The following is a 17,890-nucleotide window of genomic DNA, read 5'->3' on the forward strand; positions in this document are numbered from 1 at the left end:
GTTTGAAGACTTGCATCCTCAGTTTAACATTCCTGAGGATGCAGAGGTGCTCTGAAGAGGCCAGACCAGTGTGATGAGTCCCCAACCCATGACACATAAACTCCACAACTCACAGTTATGTAAAACCATTTGTTTAATTCTAAATCAAATCACTTTCACAACAGTGAAAATTAGTGACTGGTCAAGGTGTGCCACTGTGCACGGTGCTGTTTTCTGACTGGCTGGGACCTGGTCTTGATCCACAAAGGTGGCAGGAGGGGCTGGGGACCAAGAACGTAGAAACACACACACAAGAAAGGAAAACTGCCTCAGCAGAGAGGCGAGGTGGTGAGCCTGCAGGGGGGCGGGAAGGGGGCTCCCTGGCGGGGCTGGGCCAGCAGTCCCAAGTTGGCTCTCCTGCCCCAGCTCCTGGCAGAGGGCGAGTGGGGACCTGAAAGGTTCAAGATTAGCACAGGGCCAACCTGGCTTTGCTAATAAGTTCCTGGGATGCCTTTGCTGGTGGAGCTCTCCTGGGCTCACTCCACTTTGTTGAAGGGTCCAAATTATCTGTCTTCCTACCTACAACCCTTCTTTCCTTAACCTTTCTTCTGGAGACCCATTTCTGTTGGATCCATCCAACTTAAGTCCTCTTGCCCATCATTAAGTGGGGCCATCACAGTGAGAAACTTCAGGGGCCCTCACACTTTGGGGATTTCCAGAGGTGATAAAAAGAACACTCTTTTGTGGGTGCCCAGAGAATGTTTAAAATCCATCAGGCACACTGTAAAGCAGGTGGCCTATTCCTATCAAATGGGTTCAGTAAACGAACCACCTATTCAATACTTGTGTTTTGTTGGTTTGAACACTGAGTCCTGGCACTGAAAGGTATGGGGCGGGGGGAGGGGGTTGCAGTGGAGAGGGCAGAGGGCTTCCCTCATCTTCCTCCAGGGCGTGGTTTCCACAGGCTGTGCAGAGCCGTATCTGGAACAAACACGAGGTGGGGCTCTCAACTGGGGTAAACCCAGGAGGGACGAGTGAAGGGACAGAGAGCCCCAGAGTAAATCCACCCCCGCCCCCCCAACCCTGAGCGGCTCTCCTCTAAGAGACTAGATTTCTAGGAAGAGGCCAGACCGGCAGAGCGAGAACCATCCCACCAGGTAAACTGGCCTGCTGCCGGCACCACACTTGCTCAGATTCAGAGGAAGAAGCTTATGAGACTGAAAATCAGATCAAGGGCTGGGGAGGAATGGCTTCCCTGGACATTTCCAGAGGCAGGTTTCCACAGGAAGACCGCATCCTCTCATCATGCTGAGGCTCCTGGTCTCTGAGACCAGCTCTACAAAACACCAGGTGCCGTGTGCTCTGGAGTCGCGTGCTCCCCTGGTTTCAGCACGCACACGGAAGGTCTTGGAGCCATACCAAAATCAGAGTCACATGCTGGTCTCCCCGTCCCAGCCTCTTCATTAAGGACAGTCTGGCTTCTGAGGAGAGTGGTCTTCAACATGCTGCTGGGATGGCCCCCCAGTTTCCTCTGGGGGGTCTGGGAGAGCATGCACCCAGAACTTCTGCAGCCTTTGGGATGGCTGTGTGTTCAGTCCTTTCTGCATCCGAGCTCAGAACCCCACCTGAGTCCCACAGCAGGTCTCTCCTAAGATGCAGTCGGTCCCGGGCTCAGCAATCACCTGGGTTGGTACCCCCGGGAAGGAGGCAGATATGCATAGTTCTGGAGGGTAAGGTGATGGGCAACCACATGTCTCTGTGGGTAATCTACATCAGGAAATCAGGAGGTCATTCAGGCCACTCTGGAGCTAAAGACATTGAACAAGGCCCAGAGGCAATAAATCTTTGGGTCTCTGGTGAGCTCATGAATCGACCCCAGCTCCAGCTGCTGCAATTAGGATCTTAACAGAACAGCAATTTCATGCATCTCTGCTGAGGAGGAAGAGTGGGAAACAGGACAGAACAGCACTGGGATGCGGCAGGGGAACCTCTCTGTTTGAGGTGTCCCACCGACTTCAGAGGCCACTCACCAAGGGTATTTAAGAGATGGAAGAAAGTTTCCATACTGGGTTCATCCCTTTGTCTTTGTAATGTTAACTTCAGGTGAAACTGGACAGTTCCTCTTCTCCTGCTTCTCCCGTGTGTGGAGTCAGGACCTGCTGAGCTGGCTAAAACAGGATTTCATGGTGTAACCAGTGAGAGACCGACTCAATGCCAAGGCCTGAGGTTACAGCAGGGTGTTTACAGCAGTGGCCAGACTCCAGGGTCGTCAATGGCTGGTCTTGAGCCCCAAAGCTCTGATGGAGAAGCAAGACTCCTTGATGTGTCGCTAACCCCACTGATTCCAGGGGTCGGGATTAGCCAGGAAGTCAAACATCAAGAGCGGGGTGGCGTGTCACCGGTCCAGAGGCCCCGCCATGGATGTGGGCCAGGAGCCCAGCATTAGGCAATCAACAGCCAGAACATGATCACCAGGGCCACGAACAGGAAGAGGCGTGAGAGGAACTGCTCGTCCACGTACTGGGGCGTTCCCGGGACAGCTGGAGGGGCATGAGGGAGGGGAGAGGCTGTGAGAGCATTGCAGCTATACGCACTGCCCGCTGGGGTCGGAAATCCAAAGCACCCACCTTCATCTTTTTACCAGACTCCTGCTACACCAAGAACATCCCCAACCCCAAATAACATCAGACAAAACTAGAATTATTTAAAAAATGTGGAATCGTGTAACAATGAGGATAAAAGTCTCCAGTTTATCCTAAGAGAGTTTCTGCCTGCAGGTGCACATAAAATAGGAAAGTCTTGGAGGAAAAAAAGAAAAGAAAAGCTACTATTTGTTAAGTATCTTATGTGTGCTATTTAGTAGACACATTACAGCCTGGTGGGTATTTTTATCCCATTTTGTGTAAGAAGAACTGAAGCACAGGTATGAGGGGACCTTCCCAACATCTTGAGGTCCATGAGCTGGTGGAGACCCTGCAGCTGTGCTCTCAGCCTCTGCACACTGCCTCCCGAGTCACGCTGTCTCCGGGTTCCAGCGCTGGTGTGTCAGGAGGGGTTTCAGGGAGCCCTGTGTGGGGTGTCTTCCTTTTCCAAAGGCAAGAACTAGAGCCCAGACAGACAAGACGACCTGTCTCCCTTAGTGCACAGCAAACTCGGGGTAGAAGTGGGCTGAGAACCTGGGTCTCCACTCCTCTCCACTCTGAGAAAAGCTGCTAGGCAGAGCTCCTCCTCCTGCCTGTGGGGCAAGGAGTTAGGAGAATCTCCATCCCACATGGGCAAACTGTACCCAACACGACAGGGAGAACCGTCTGTGACTGTGGCAGGGGGATGAAGTGATCCGAGGTCAGCCTGGCAGTGAACTCTGTTCACCTGGGGAAGCCCAGGGGAGCCTGGGCCAAGCTGGATGGAAACATGCTCCCAGGCACGCTGCCCCCCTTCGGAGCAGAGCACACCTGGCCCCGTTGGGGTCTCTTTCCTCTGGTAACACAGCAGATGAACAGAGGAGAAACTTCTGGGGCGGGGGAAGTCAGGAAGGGCAGTCCCCTGATTGCACGGTGCTGCGCTCCTCCCCAGCAGGGCGCTCTGGTGGAGTCAGGCAGGCTGGCAGGCAACAAAGACTCATCGATTGTCTGCCATGTGCCAAGCACCAAGGTGGAGGCAAGAGACAAACGGACAGCTCAGGAGAGGCTACTGTCCTGAGAGCATAAGCTCCTGGTCAGGAACCATGCACTGTGCCCAGCACACTTGAGGCCCCAGTGAGCACAGGCAGAGCTCAGCGGCCCTTGGCAGCTCCAGGGTCAGGAACCAGGCCCGGACATCAGACTGTAACAGAGCCCAGGGCATCTACCTCGCCACCCTGCCCTACACTGAACGAGCTGGCACTCAAGCTGGCTGAAGGGAGAAAGGCAGAAGCAGGTGGCAGACCCAGGCAGAGTTCCCGAAGGGCTGGGACTTAGGACCAGCCCCATGTGTGTCCTGGGGAAAACTGGCCAGAGATGGCCAGAGAATCGAGAAGTCCTGACTGCATGCGGTGTCCCTGCCCTCCCCGCTCCCAGTGGTCAAAGGTGAGGGGGACGTGCCCAGGACGATGCTTTTACTCAGCTGGTACAGTTCACCCCTTTTCATTTTAGGGGCATGGGAAATATCTTGGGAAACATTACTGAGCGTTTTCTGATTTGTAAAATGGAGCTGACTGCACACCTATCCCACGGGCTCATTGTGAGGACCCTCAGTTTATGATGGAAAGCACTCTGAACATGCCTAATGCTTGGGAAGTGTGCAATGTTATGACCAGGACTACCAATAATCTGAGAAGAGTTTAGCGCATTTTGAAAAGCCTGACTATCCATGTAGTAACATAGGTACTGTGCAATTCCAAGGAGTCTGCAAGCAAAATTGCCAAGAGAACAGGGTCTTACCTGGAGGAGGCCGCCCATCATTTATGTTAAATGCTGTGGCAAATATGCCAAAGGGAAAGGCCCCAATTCCAAAAGACATCTGGAAGCCACCATCTCCGAATCCAAACCCTTGGAATCCCTGTGTGGAAGAGACGCAATTCAGAATCAGCAGGTTTCTCCCGTACCTGTCACATGTCACCTTACATACGTGTGGCACCTCTCACCCTCTTTTCCTCCCATCTCAACCCCAAGGCACAGGAGCTCTGCCCTTCTGCCCTTCCAGGTGGCCCAGCTAAGGATCTGCGAATGTCAGAAAGAACTGGCTCTGGCCCAAAGTAAAACTCTCTACTGATGCCCGTGAGGGTTCTCAGAGCTCCAGGGGTTCTTTCCCAGAGTCCCACACTAGCCAGTAAAACTTTTCATGTTTTGTAACAGCCAAAGTGGCAATAACTGCTATGCCCAATTACAAAGGAACATAGAACAAGCTACACACTATCTGTAACAGCAAAAGAAAGTGGAACCGTAATTAGCCAACAATGGAGACCATGATCAAAATTTCCATACATCCTCCCAAAGAACGTTATGATGACTATGCAGGAACATAGACAGACTCTTGTGACAAGTTATCAGATAAAACTGTTTGCACACCATGATCACAAGTACAAGACAATATGCACACACGTGGAAAAGATATAGTAAGTATTTTCCCTCAAATTTTTCTTTTAATATTGTCACAGAGAATTTTAAAACTTCAAAATAAAAATAATATATGCTTGCTATGAGAAATTCACGCATTATAGGAATAAATGACATAGAAAGTCAGAGGTCTCCTTATTCACCCTCCACTTCATAACTTCTGCCTGCAAAGATCACTGTCAGCAGTCTGGTATCATCCTCAGCTTTTTTCTCTATAAAGTGTTCTACACGGCATCATCTTTCACATGAAAAGATTCAACAGGAACTGCAATACTGTAAATAGGTTAACTCCTATTTTCTAAGTGCCAACTTTGTGCTGGGCACCAAGTTAAGCACTGGGATATTCAAATCACATTTAATTCTTACATCAGCATCACCCACATTCACAGATGACCAAACCAAGGCTCAGAGGTGAAATAACTTGACCAAGGTCACACAGCTGGGTAAGGGGTAGAGTTTAGATCTGAAACTAGATCAATATGGTCTGAAAATCCATGCTCTTTTCTTTTTTAATATTTATTTGGCTGCACCAGGTCTGCGCTAGTTGTGGCATGAGGGATCCAGTTCCCTGACTAGGGATGGAGCCTGGGCCCCCTTCCTTGGGAGCTCAGAGTTCTAGCCACTGAACCACCAGCGAAGTACCAAAGCATATTGTTTTTCTTTTATTTTTTTGGCAGCACTGAGCAGCATTTGGGATCTTAGTTTCCCAACCAGGGATCGATCCTGAGCCCCCTGTAATGGTAGTGCAGAGTCTTAACCACGTGGGCCCCCCTTCCCCAGCCATGTTCTTAATTATTGTGCACATCTTAAAAAAACTCTCCTCTGCATCCGTGGGTAGATCCTTAGAACAAATGATTTTAAAATAATTTTAATAAGAAAAATTGTTGGGCTAACTGCCCTCCACAAAGAGCTGACCGGCCTGCACTTGTGAGTCTTTCGAAGGTCATGGAAGTGGCCGCCCCCATCCCTACCGAGTGTAGCCTGGCACCAGCTCCAAACTTCCTGTCGGGCAGCACTACCTATAAAGCCTAACAGCCAATTTTGATAAGAGGGCAAAGGTACAGGGAAGGAAAACAACTGGTTTCCATCTCCTTGGTATAGAAAAGCCTCTGACTCAGAGTCAGCTGGCAGAGTCTGAGGGCTTCTGGGATCAGGGATGCTTTACCCAGAAAGGTGCCACTGTTTCATCAGGAACCACCACCTCATTCAGTGCCAACCCAAGGACTGACCCTCCAGGCCCACTTCCAGCAACACCTGTATAATCCCACAAGTCCTCACATGTGGTGGGTTTATGTTGATGGGGCAGAGCAGGCAGAAGCATGCCTGGCGGCTGTGAGCGGACGCTTGTCAACGTCCGTCAGAGGTGCGCATCGCAGTCTTCACAGCCAGGGCCTCTGCCTTGCTGGGGCCTCGGATTCCTGTGTTAGGAGCAATGCTCTGCTGGGAACCAAAGCCTGGGACAGTTAACACAGTGTCATCTGGCAGTCAAGAGCCAGGACTTCAATACAAGCCTGGTCTGAGTTTCAGCTTTGTTTGTGTGGCCCTGGACAAGTCACTTCACAAGCCTCAGTTTCCTCTTTTGTTCAGTGGGTTGATGTGAGGTTTAAATAAGATCATACATATAAAGCCTTAACATATAGTTCTTTGCAAATAATCATCATCCATCAAGTGTTCATTGCTGTTATTAAGATCCTCAATCTGAAAGCAACTAAAAGGTCCTTCAATGAAAAAAAAAAACAAATTATAATGCATCAAAATTCAGTGAAATAAGCATTTTTTATTATTATTAAAACTAATAAAGAGGACACTAAGAACAGCATGGAAAATATTGTCAAAATTAAATTTTAGCATCGGTAATCAGCTATACCCCAATACAACATAAAAAATTTTAAATTAAAATTTTCTTGAAGAAAAAAGCAGAATGCTAATGGCTACATAAAAATATACATACATAAGCACACAGACAAAGAGAAGATAAGGAAATGAAATATGTTTTGTGCAAATTTAAATGTGCCAATTTTTAATCCAGTAACTCTATTTCTAAGAATTTATCCCAGTAATCATGAACCTGCAAAAAATTTATAATTTATCAGAGGGGGAATTCTCTGGTGGTCCAGTAGTTAGGACTTGGAGCTTTCACTGCCAAGGGCCTGGGTTCAATTCCTGGTTGGGGAACTAAGATCCTGCAAGCTGGCTGTGCAGCGTGGCCAAAAAAAAAAAAATTCACCGGAGTATTTTTTAAATATAAAAAAGAAAAGGAAGCAGTTAAGATATCCATTCAATCCAAAGGATTAAATAAACTACGTTAAGTCCATCTGAACACTTAAACGACCATTAAGTAAAATATTACTGATGCAAAATCTCAAGATACATCATTACAAATCCCTCCCTGTCTGAGGACATTTCGCATTGTATTGTGCATTTCTCATTGTACTGTGCCTTGCTTTATTGTGCTTCACAGACACTGTGTTTTTAAAAATGGAAGGTTATGGCAACCCTGGATTAAGTAAGTCTATAGGCACCATTTTTCCAATATCATTTGTTCAATTTATCCTATTTTGCTAATTCTCACAGTATTCCAAACTTGTTCATTATTAATGTTTGTTATGGTGATCTATGATCAGTGATCTTTGGTGTTACTACTAGGATTTGCTGAAGGTTCAGATGATAGCATTTTTTAGCAATAAAGTATTTCTTAATTAAAGTATATACTTTTTTGGCCATAATTTAATTTACTGTCTAAAAATTTAATTTATTATGTCTATTTATTACAAATTTAATAGACTACAGTGTAAACATAACTTTTATATGCACTGGGAATACCAAAAAAATTGTGTGACTTTGGCTTTACTGTGATACTCACTTTACTGTGGCAGTCTGGAACTGAACCTGAAATATCTCCCAGGGCTGCCTATGAACTCCATAGACGTGGAGATCTTTACTATGTTCACTATATACATCACCAGTGCCTAGACTGATCACCAGCATACAGAAGGCATTAAATAAAATTTTAAAAAGAAATATTTTTAAAAATAAATTTAAATTTTTTAATTTAAAAATTTAACAAGAATAAAATTTTAAAAGAAGTGTGCAAAACAGAAGTCAAATGCCATAAAAATACATGTATACAAACAGATCTATCTCTAAAAGATACACACACACACAAATAAACCTATAAAATTTGTGTACACAGATAATTATAGAAAAATAGAAAACAGACCAAAATGTTTCCAGTGGCTATCTCTGGATGGTGTGATTGTAAGTTATTTTCTCCCCTCTTTTCCTTTCTGTATTTTGCAAATTTTCCTTTACTTTTGTAATCAAGGAAAAAAAGTGTAGGGCCAAGAGGGAAACTTCTAAAGCCAGGGGCTCATTTCAAGAAGGTTTGTTCTAGAATTTTCCTTACCCCTCTGTTCTCTGGCTCTGGCCTCTGTCCTTGAGGACGGGGAGGGGTCTTCTCTCTGAAACAGAAATGGTGTAAAAGTCAGTCCATTAGGAAATGCTTTGATCTGTTTACTGAGTGGGGGAGCCCTTCACCAATAAGGTCAAGGCCAGGGCCCCTTTTTGTGCCCTGCACACGAACCAATGCCAAATCAGATCAACGATCAACTCTGTGCTACCTGCAGTTGCCTTTCCCTAGTGTGTAAAAACCAGAGAGAAAATCCACTTGCTACAAGATGCTCATCAAATTGCTCCTGGCTTACTCCTCTAATAGAGAGCCAGACCCAGACTGCTTATGACTGCCAATGGGTCACTGTGTCAAAAACCCCAAATCCAAACTAGAACAGAAGACAGTCCGTCAGCAGAGAGGGCTGAGATTCAGGGTCTCTCTGTTCCACCCCATCACCTTCAGCTTTACCTCCCACTACCCTTGGGCAAGTACTTTACACTGTTCTTTTGCCTCTGGGTCCTGGCCCCTTCCATCACTCACCCTACAAATACTGGACTGAGGGCTTATGACCCATCAGGCAGCAGACTATGACAGACCCTACTTCTGAGGTGCTTGTGGATTAAAGGGGGCTATAGCTAATCACACTATCGTGTAGAAGGGACGTCTTTAATGGAGGTGCCAAATGGAGCAGGGTGCAAGCAACTAATGTGGGGAGGAAAGGCCGCTTCAAGGAAGAGGTGACTTTGGAGCTGCTCATTAAAGATGGAGAATTTAGAGGAGGAGAGGGGAGTTGAGCAGGACCGACAGGGCAGAAAGGGCAGAGGGACAATAACTACAAAGGCTCATGGAGGTGAGAGGGTAAGTGTGTCCCTTAAGGGAAGGCCAATGTGTCTGGGTACAGGGCATGCTGGAGTGGGGCGGAAGGTTAAGAGATGCTGCGGGAGTTTGGGGAGAGAGAGTGTGTCTGTGTGTGCATCTGTGTGTGTGTGATCCAGTAAGAGAGTGTGTGTGCTGGAGGGAGTTGCAGGAAGAGAGTGTGTTCATGTGTGTGCGCACGTGCATGCACCACACCATGAAGGCTCTCAGTACCTGTGTCTGTAGCATGCCAGACCTGCTCACGCCTCCATCTCCAGAAATGTCTGACCCCATAAAGTCTCCCAATCCCGTTTCCTCCCCAACTCTCTACATCACTGCTACAGCCACCGCCCTCCCTGCGACCCCCCTGCTTCCCAGGCTCCCTCACAGCACTCTGCACGCTTGCAGTGGTGGAGTCTGGCGTGCTGCCCAGCACACGACCTGCCCACGAGCAGGTGCTCAGAGCGCGTCTGTGTTACAGCCCAGCAAGTGGCAACCTGGCTCCGCTCCCCTCCTGGCTGACTCCCATCTGGATCCCAAGCGCCCAGAAACTGAGGGTCTGTAAGCACCTACTAAAGGGTGGGGGTGAGGGGTGCTGAATGGAAGTGAGTTTGTGTCCACGGGGAGCAGTAAGAGGGGCCCCATGGACTCACCTGGGGTCCTGCTGCCCAGTGCTGCCCCTGCCATAGAGCGGGATGACCTTGTCACGGCTGATGCCAGCTTTGCAAACTGGACACACCTGTCTGTTAGGTCTCGTCTCCAACCACTGCAAGCAGGAGAGAAAAGTACATGAGGGGCGCAAGGCCTCACGCTGGAAACATGAGCACCAGCAAGGAACATCTCAAGGAACCCAAGTCTCTCATCCTGCACCTGGCACTTGATAAATACTTACTAGTGGTGCAATCAAAACTGCCTGTAAATGCCTTCATTATTAAACAGCCTTTTTAATGCTCTGTTCTCTCACGGGGCTTCCCAACAGGAAGAAACTGCAGGCCTGGAGCTGTGTCAAGAGGTTTGACAGACCTAGTCTCACATTAGGCTGCAGATATAACAAGGGCTTCCCAGGTGACACAGTGGTAAAGAATCTACCTGCCAAGCAGGAGATGTAGGTTCGATCCCTGGGTGGGGAAGATCCTCCGAGAAGGAAATGGCAACCCACTCCAATATTCTTGCCTGGGAAATTCCATAGACAGAGGAGCCTGGCGGGCTACAGTCCATGGAGTTGCAAAGAGTCAGATATAACTGAGCACGCACACGTAAGTGTAACAAACTTTATTTTTCTCTTTGGCCATGCCGTGTGTTATGCGGGATCTCAGTTTTCTGACCAGAGATGAATCCCCACCCCCTGCATTGAGAGCACAGAGTCTTAACCATCAGACCCCAGGGAAGTCCTAACATAACAAACTTTAAATCTCCACCTCCCCTAACAGATGAATTGTATGACCCTGACAGTCAGATTTTTCTGTTTTTCGTTTTTACAGCATTTCCTCAACAACTATGTACCTTAGTCATCAGTATCTGAACATAAACTGACCATTTTCTGGTTATTTACTATGTGCTAAGGATAGATTTTTCTTATTATCTAAATTTGCTCAGTGTTTTTTTATGCACTTTCATTAATTTTTGCATTCAACTACTTCTTTCAAAATTAAAAACAACAATCCCCCTTTGAGTTTTCTAGGTCCTTTCCCTGGTTGTATTGAAATAATTTTAATTTTCTCAAAAAGAAAATTAAAATAAAAATACATCACATTAGTGTCTTTGTAGACATTGGATACTTATTTATAATCTCTCTCTATATACACACACATACACACACACACACACTCAATATTTATCTTAAAGCATAAATTGTACCTCTAGACACAGTGATATGTAGTTTATCACATAAATGTGAATCTAGGACTTCAGGTCAAGGAGGACGTAGCATCTGGTGATTTTATATCCTATTGCCTTTATTTTACTGTCAAAGGCATGAAAACGTGCTGTGTGCTCTCTATCGATTTAGAACAGACGTGCTCTACCAGGTTCCACGGGGGTCAGAATGCACAGCCCGCAAACGCAGTGGAAAGCCCTCTTGCCTCCTCTGCTTCTCCCATTCAGATTCCGAGGCTCCAGTGGTCTGGAACTTCTAACCTCCCCCTACATTCCCAAGCCACCTACGAGTACAGGGCTTGACTGCCAACAACCATGGAGACCGTCAGCCAGCAGCGATTATTCACAGCCAGCCGTCAAAGCCAGGCCCCGCTCTGTCCCACCAAGCAGGCGCCTGCGTCTTGGAGAAGACTTACTAACTGGTTTTCATAACAATCAAACGCTGGGAACACAGACTTTTTCCCTCTCATAGAAGCTCTCCATTGAGACCAAAAGAGTTCTCCCCTTCCTAGTATTTTCGAGGCCTTTAAGGCTAGAAAGATTGTTGATATGATGGGAGGTACTTTTTATAGAAGCACAATCTCAACAATAACATACTATCACATCCAACCTGATTTACACATAAGGGAATGAGATCCAGAGAGGAGCAGCTTGCCAAAGCTATAAAGGCCACTGGCAGCAAAGTCAGGAGCATCCCGCCTGGGACACCAGTGATCTCTTGTTTCATCAAGTGGCTGTCAGCAGGCAGGTGTATACACAGGGTTGGGGGGAACGCAGGCAAATGAGCCCACAAGCAGGGAGATTGCAGCTGCTCACAGCAGTCTCCTGAGACCAGGGGTGTCTTGTGCAACCACAGCTGATGAAAGACAAAGTAAAATGAAATGCATCTTACCTGATGTAAACACGGCCAACTGCAAGAGTCCCCAGGGCAACCATTCATCAAGGAGAAAGAGAAAGGGGCAAAGGTAAAAAAATGATTTCGTTAACAGAAACACTGGGTAAGGTGGGAGCAGAAAAAGGGGCGACAGGATTGAACAGTGGAGCACTGCAACCCACTGAGGGCCTGTGGGGACTGCTGGCATCAGAAACTAGGAAAGACTGAGCTAAAGCCACAGAGAAAGGGAAGCAATGGAGACAAGACCCCAGTCTCTACCCTCGGAGTCCCACTACTTATGAAGATCCCCAGGTTCCCGACCACCCCAAACCCAGCTTCTCTACAAACTGACCTTTGGAGGGTTACGACCTCTGAAGGAAACCAATAAAAGCTAAGGATCCTCTGCGCAGGGAATTCATGGGGGCACCCTCCACACATGCACACATGTCCTGTTTTAGACTCAACTTCAGTGGGTTCACAGCCTCCTCAGGCTCACAAGGAAGGTGGGGTCTAGACCCAGTTTAACAAAATCTTCAGGCTGTCCTCAGCCCTGAAAGCTCTGCAGGCAAGAAGCAGCTTAAAAGTTCAAGGGCACTGTAAAGACATCTTGAAATAACGGAAAGATGGGGACGCTGCTTGGCAAAAAGGTCTACCTTCAGCTTAGGGAGAGATTGCTGCCTGACTTTTCATTTTACAAATGAAGAAACCAAACTCTGAAACATGAAACCACTTGCCTGCGGCACCGGAACTAAAACAGAAGTCTGGGCTTCCCTGGCTCAGTGGTAAAGAATCCTCCCGCCAATGCAGGAGACATGGGTTCAATCTCTGATCCGGGAAGATCCCATATGCCACAGAGCAACTAAGCTCATGCACCACAACTACTGAAGCGTGCGCATCTTACAGCCTGCCATCTGCAACAAGAGAAACCACTGCAACGAGAAGCCCACCAACTGCAATCAGAGAAAAACCTGCTCAGCAACGGAGAGTCAGCACAGTCAAAAATAAATAAAACAGACGTCTTCTAGCTTCCAGTTTCCCGTCCCTCTACTGCCCAGAAATGGGTGCAAAAGACATTTACAGAATTGAAAGAAAAGTTACTCTACCTCCAGATTTATTCTTTCTCTCTTCATTCATTCATCCACTCAACTAACAAATATTTACTGCATGCCTACCAAGTGCTAGGACAGTAGAAAACAGAGACATAACGTATCTTTTCTGGACTCAAACTATAATTCCTTTCCCAATTACTGAACACTTTAGCCTCATAACCCAGACACACAACCTCCCTGGACATAACAGACACCTGACTCCAACATTAACCCTGCAACTCCATTCCCAACAGAGCAGAGGGCACCCCAAATTGTGGCAGCTCTCCAGTGGCGACTTCCCTCACAGGCTGCAGGGGAGAAGACGGGGTGCATCTCCAGGAAAAATTCTGGATTCTAACAATGATGACGGTCACTCCCATGCATTAAACCACCACTGTGAGCCGGGCTGTGGCTGAATGACTTTTCCTGTATCCATGTCACTGAACAGTCGTCACGCTAACCTTCGAGGGACTACAAACATCTCCATTTCACAGACAAGGAAGCTGGGATACAGCAGATTTGCTTGGGGACAAATCACTCGGGTTGGAAGCATCTGTTTCATTTTTGAATCTGTTCTTTCCAACGGTACCCTGACTGAATTCTTAATTTTTTCAAATCTTGGTTTTATGATACCTCAGTCACAAAACTAGAGTATCTTCAATTTGTAAGAGAGAGCTGATGACAAACAGTTTTTGCATAAAACTTAATAATCAGAGCAAGAGCCTCCTAAAAAAAAAATCACTAATAAATTTATCCTTTTCCCTGTTGCCAATTTAAACTTACTGACACGTTATTTAAATGACCCTTTCTTCACACCACTCCTCTGCTCAAAAATATTCAACAGCTCCATGTTCTGCTCAGTCAAATCTAGGTCTGACAATCTGGCCCAATCCTCCCCTAACCATCTTGCTTCTAATACTCCCCTGCCCACACAGCAGCTTCAGGTCTCACATGAACCCACCATGCAAACTGCCTGCCTCAGGTGGCACGCCCTGCACCTTACCTGGCTGGCACTCTCATCCCTCTAGTTCCCCCAATTTGCCCCTCAGGGTCCAGCTCAAAAGCAAGAGAAAAAAAATAAACAATAAAATCTTGACATCCACCCAGATTCCCAGAGCCAGGAGGGGCTTCTGTAAGCACCAAGGCTGAAAGGGACACCGACTCCGCCACTTCATTTTGACATACATAACGTACAGAAACAAACACTAGGATCACAGCTAAAACATAACATTTACTACGTGCTCGTCCAAGTCACTGAATGCTCCCAAACAATCCTATAAAATGAAGCACTGCGAGTGGAAGCACCTTGCCCACGGGCACTCAGGGGGAAAGTGGCGGAGTCAGGATTCAGGGCAGGGCAGCCTGGCACCGCAGTCCCTGCTCAGGGCCATCGTGCTATAGCGGCCTCTTGGCTCAGTGCAGCAAGTGGGCATGGAGTAGTGGTCACTGAGTGGTGAGCACTGTCACTTGAGCGATGGGGACCGGGAGTCCAGGGTGGGGACAGGACCTGTCCAAGGTCACTCAGTCTATCAGCAGCACAGCGGGGATGAGAACCCAGGTCTCCTGCCTTTGGGCCCGAGTATATCAGGACCCAAAATGCTCCAAAACTGTCCAGGGCCACAAGCTTTTTAAACTTGGCACGTATCCCCCAGAAGAACGAAAGGGGTACTGACCAAAAGAGGTGGCCGCACAGGCTGATGACGGCGTCCTTGGCTGTGTCCAGGCAGATGTTGCACTCGAAAGTGCTATCCTGGCCTCCACTCTCACCAGCGCCATTGCTGTTGCCGCTGGGCCCCCCTGCACTGGAGTTTTCAGGGGACGCAGAGGCCGAGGGCCCCTTGCTTGCCATCCTTGGCTGTCAGCAAAGACTGTCAGAGTGAAGATTCTCCCCAGGGAAATCCTGAAAGGCAAAGACATGATTGCCCATTTATGCAGCCCACTCCCTGTGCCCGCCTCCACACCAACACCCCCATCTTCTCTCACGTCTGGAGTTCAGATTATGACCGAACCCCTGAGACTTCCTAGAAGCGGCAGAGGGTGGCAGTCGTGGGGTGTTAGACAGAGAAAAATGACTCAGAAACTTTCCGTGAATGTAGCCCAGAATGGACCACGTAAATAACACAGGGCACAAATAGAAGACAGCCTCCACTGGAACCAGGACCACATCTCGGTGTCTTCCCATTCTCCTGGGTAACTGCCCAAGTGATAAATACATGCTCAATCAGACTGAAAGTTCGCAGGCATCCTCTTAACTCTGGACGGCCTCTATGTTGGTGGGTGAGCCTGCTCAGGCCAGAGGATTGTGACCAGCACACAGCAGAATACAAAGAAAACCCTGGAACCGTGAAACGTTAGGAAGCTGGCAAGGACCAAAAAAGTCATCTGGTCCAACATTTTCCACACTGCCATCTTTTGCATTTTCCCTTCTGCTAGATTGGAATCCTATCTACCTTATTTTGTCTAAATCTACCAACTTTCAATGAAGAGAAGGCTTATATCCATGCTGAAAATAGAAAATCAGTATCACCTACCATAAGTAAAAAATAAATACAAACGTAATGAAGGAAAAGCTTTTATCCCTCAGGAAACTGCAGCATGAGACCTCTCGGCTGACTAATGAATGTGGAGCTGAGGCTGGGACTCCTGACACAGTCTGTATTCACACCACCACTGCACCACCACAGACCAAGCTGGGCACAACACACTAGGAAAAACAGACCACCGTTCATTACCACCTCCGGGTCAAGGATCCACCAGGAGTTGAACAACAGCAAGCACAAGACCACCACCAAAGGATACTCAGAAACCCTGGGTGCAGAGTAGGAATCTGTTACCTCAGAAATTCCAAGGGCAAAATGCTAGCTGGCTACCAGTCAGAGAATCAGAGGCTTGGATGCTGGTCACAGTTGAGCCTCCAGCTTGCTTATAGTGGCTCCAAGATCACTTGCTAGGTTTTTTGGAAACCCTCCCCTCTCCTCTCTGGGCCGTAGTTTCCTCATCTGTAAACTGAGGCACTGGAATCCACGGTCTCCAGGTGCCCCCTCCTGCTCTGAGGCTGCTGTGCCAGGTCATCTCATTCGCTCTCTCCAAAGCAGGTAGGCCCGCCACAAGTCTGGGACTCACCCCTGGAGCAACAGAAGACCTCCCTGATTTCAGCTTCCAGGGTAGCAGGAGATAAGGACCAAAAAGCCACAGTCCTTTCAGGCCCAGAGCCTTCCTACACACCATGGACTTGGAACTCTGCGTCCACGAGCACCCCTCACCACAACAGCAGCCCAGTGACTTGAGCAGGGAGAGGCAGCCGGCTCACCACCACTTTTTCACATTGTTACATCATTTTACATAATGTCCCAGAAGAGCAGCTGGCTGCCAGCAGCACAGCACCGTGCTGGCCTCAGCTCCAGGACCTTCCCTGTGGTCCAGGGCTTCCTCCCCTCCATACACGTCTGCTCTCTTCATAGTGTGGAGCCTGTTTGTGAGGCCCCATTATGGCCTTTCTCTGTCATTCCAACTCAAGTACCCTGACACATGTGTTTCTCTAAAAAAAATTATTTTTAAATTAAGGACTATGTGTACAGATGTGGAAAGACAACCATCAGTCAGGTTCACTGATGGATATTAACGACAGTTGCCTGATATGATGCAACAGGAAGCACACAGCACCAACAACAAAGCGTCCTCACCTTAAAACACTCTAATCAAGTCTGTAAAGCAAATGACCATTTACAGAAAATACGGGGCATAGATGCACATGTTAAACAACTCCAGGGAGCTGCAACCAGCAAATTCAGAATGTGGGAGTTTCTACAGGACAAGTAACCAAAGTTCTCCAAAAAATAAACAGCATGCAGTTATAAACTGAGACTTGAGACATACCAACCACAGGCAGTATGCGGGTCTCACTGGAACCAGATTCACACAAACCACCTGCATAAAGACATTTGTGAGATGGATGACAAAAACCGACTTAGCCTGGGCATTCAGTTCAGTTCAGTCGCTCAGTCTTGCCCGACTCTTTGCGACCCCATGAATCGCACCACGCCAGGCCTCTCTGTCCATCACCAACTCCCGGAGTCTACCCAAACCCATGTCCATCGAGTCGGTGATGCCATCCAACCATCTCATCCTCTGTCGTCCCCTTCTCCTCCTGCCCCCAATCCTTCCCAGCATTAGGGTCTTTTCCAATGAGTCAACTCTTCCCATGAAGTGGCCAAAGTATTGGAGTTTCAGCTTCAACATCAGTCTTTCCAATGAACACCAGGACTGATCTCCTTTAGGATGGACTGGTTGGATCTCCTTGCAGTCCAAGGGACTCTCAAGAGTCTTATCCAACACCACAGTTCAAAAGCATCAATTCTGCGGCGCAAAGCTTTCTCCACCGTCCAACTCTCACATCCATACAAGACCACTAGAAAAACCATAGCCTTGACTAGACGGACCTTTGTTGGCAAAGTAATGTCTCTGCTTTTCAATATGCTATCTAGGTTGGTCATAACCTTCCTTCCAAGGAGTAAGCGTCTTTTAATTTCATGGCTGCAATCACCATCTGCAGTTATTCTGGAGCCCAAAAAAATAAAGTCTGACACTGTTTCCCCATCTATTTGCCATGAAGTGATGGGACCGGATGTCATGATCTTAGTTTTCTGAATGTTGAGCTTTAAGCCAACTTTTTCACTCTCCTCTCTCACTTTCATCAAGAGGCTCTTTGGTTCTTCTTCACTTTCTGCCATAAGGG

The 17,890-nt window shown here is 47.7% G+C and overlaps 1 protein-coding gene across 12 annotated transcripts in view; it reads right to left on the reverse strand.

The window, feature by feature from the left end:
- Window positions 1–115: 115 nt before the first annotated feature.
- RNF185 (ring finger protein 185) overlaps window positions 116–17,890 on the reverse strand; it is a 32,586-nt gene continuing 14,811 nt past the window's right edge. For 5 of the 12 annotated variants that reach the window (XM_081542428.1, XM_081542431.1, XM_081542429.1 and 2 more), the window contains exons 2-7: window positions 14,829–15,055; window positions 12,086–12,104; window positions 9,972–10,084; window positions 8,479–8,533; window positions 4,398–4,515; window positions 116–2,519 (exon numbers count right to left, since the gene is read on the reverse strand). In XM_081542428.1, the coding sequence (XP_081398554.1) occupies window positions 2,422–2,519; window positions 4,398–4,515; window positions 8,479–8,533; window positions 9,972–10,084; window positions 12,086–12,104; window positions 14,829–15,004 (579 nt within the window). In that variant the 5' untranslated portion in view covers window positions 15,005–15,055 and the 3' untranslated portion in view covers window positions 116–2,421. Of the gene's footprint in view, window positions 2,520–4,397; window positions 4,516–8,478; window positions 8,534–9,971; window positions 10,085–12,085; window positions 12,105–14,824; window positions 15,056–16,278; window positions 16,441–17,890 lie in introns of those variants that run through there. The other 7 variants (XM_081542434.1, XM_081542438.1, XM_081542435.1 and 4 more) reach the window with 3 other exon arrangements.

The sequence above is a fragment of the Giraffa tippelskirchi genome, chromosome 11, assembly GCF_054371585.1.
Source record: "Giraffa tippelskirchi isolate mGirTip1 chromosome 11, T2T-mGirTip1v1.2.pri, whole genome shotgun sequence".
Taxonomy (NCBI): domain Eukaryota; kingdom Metazoa; phylum Chordata; class Mammalia; order Artiodactyla; family Giraffidae; genus Giraffa; species Giraffa tippelskirchi.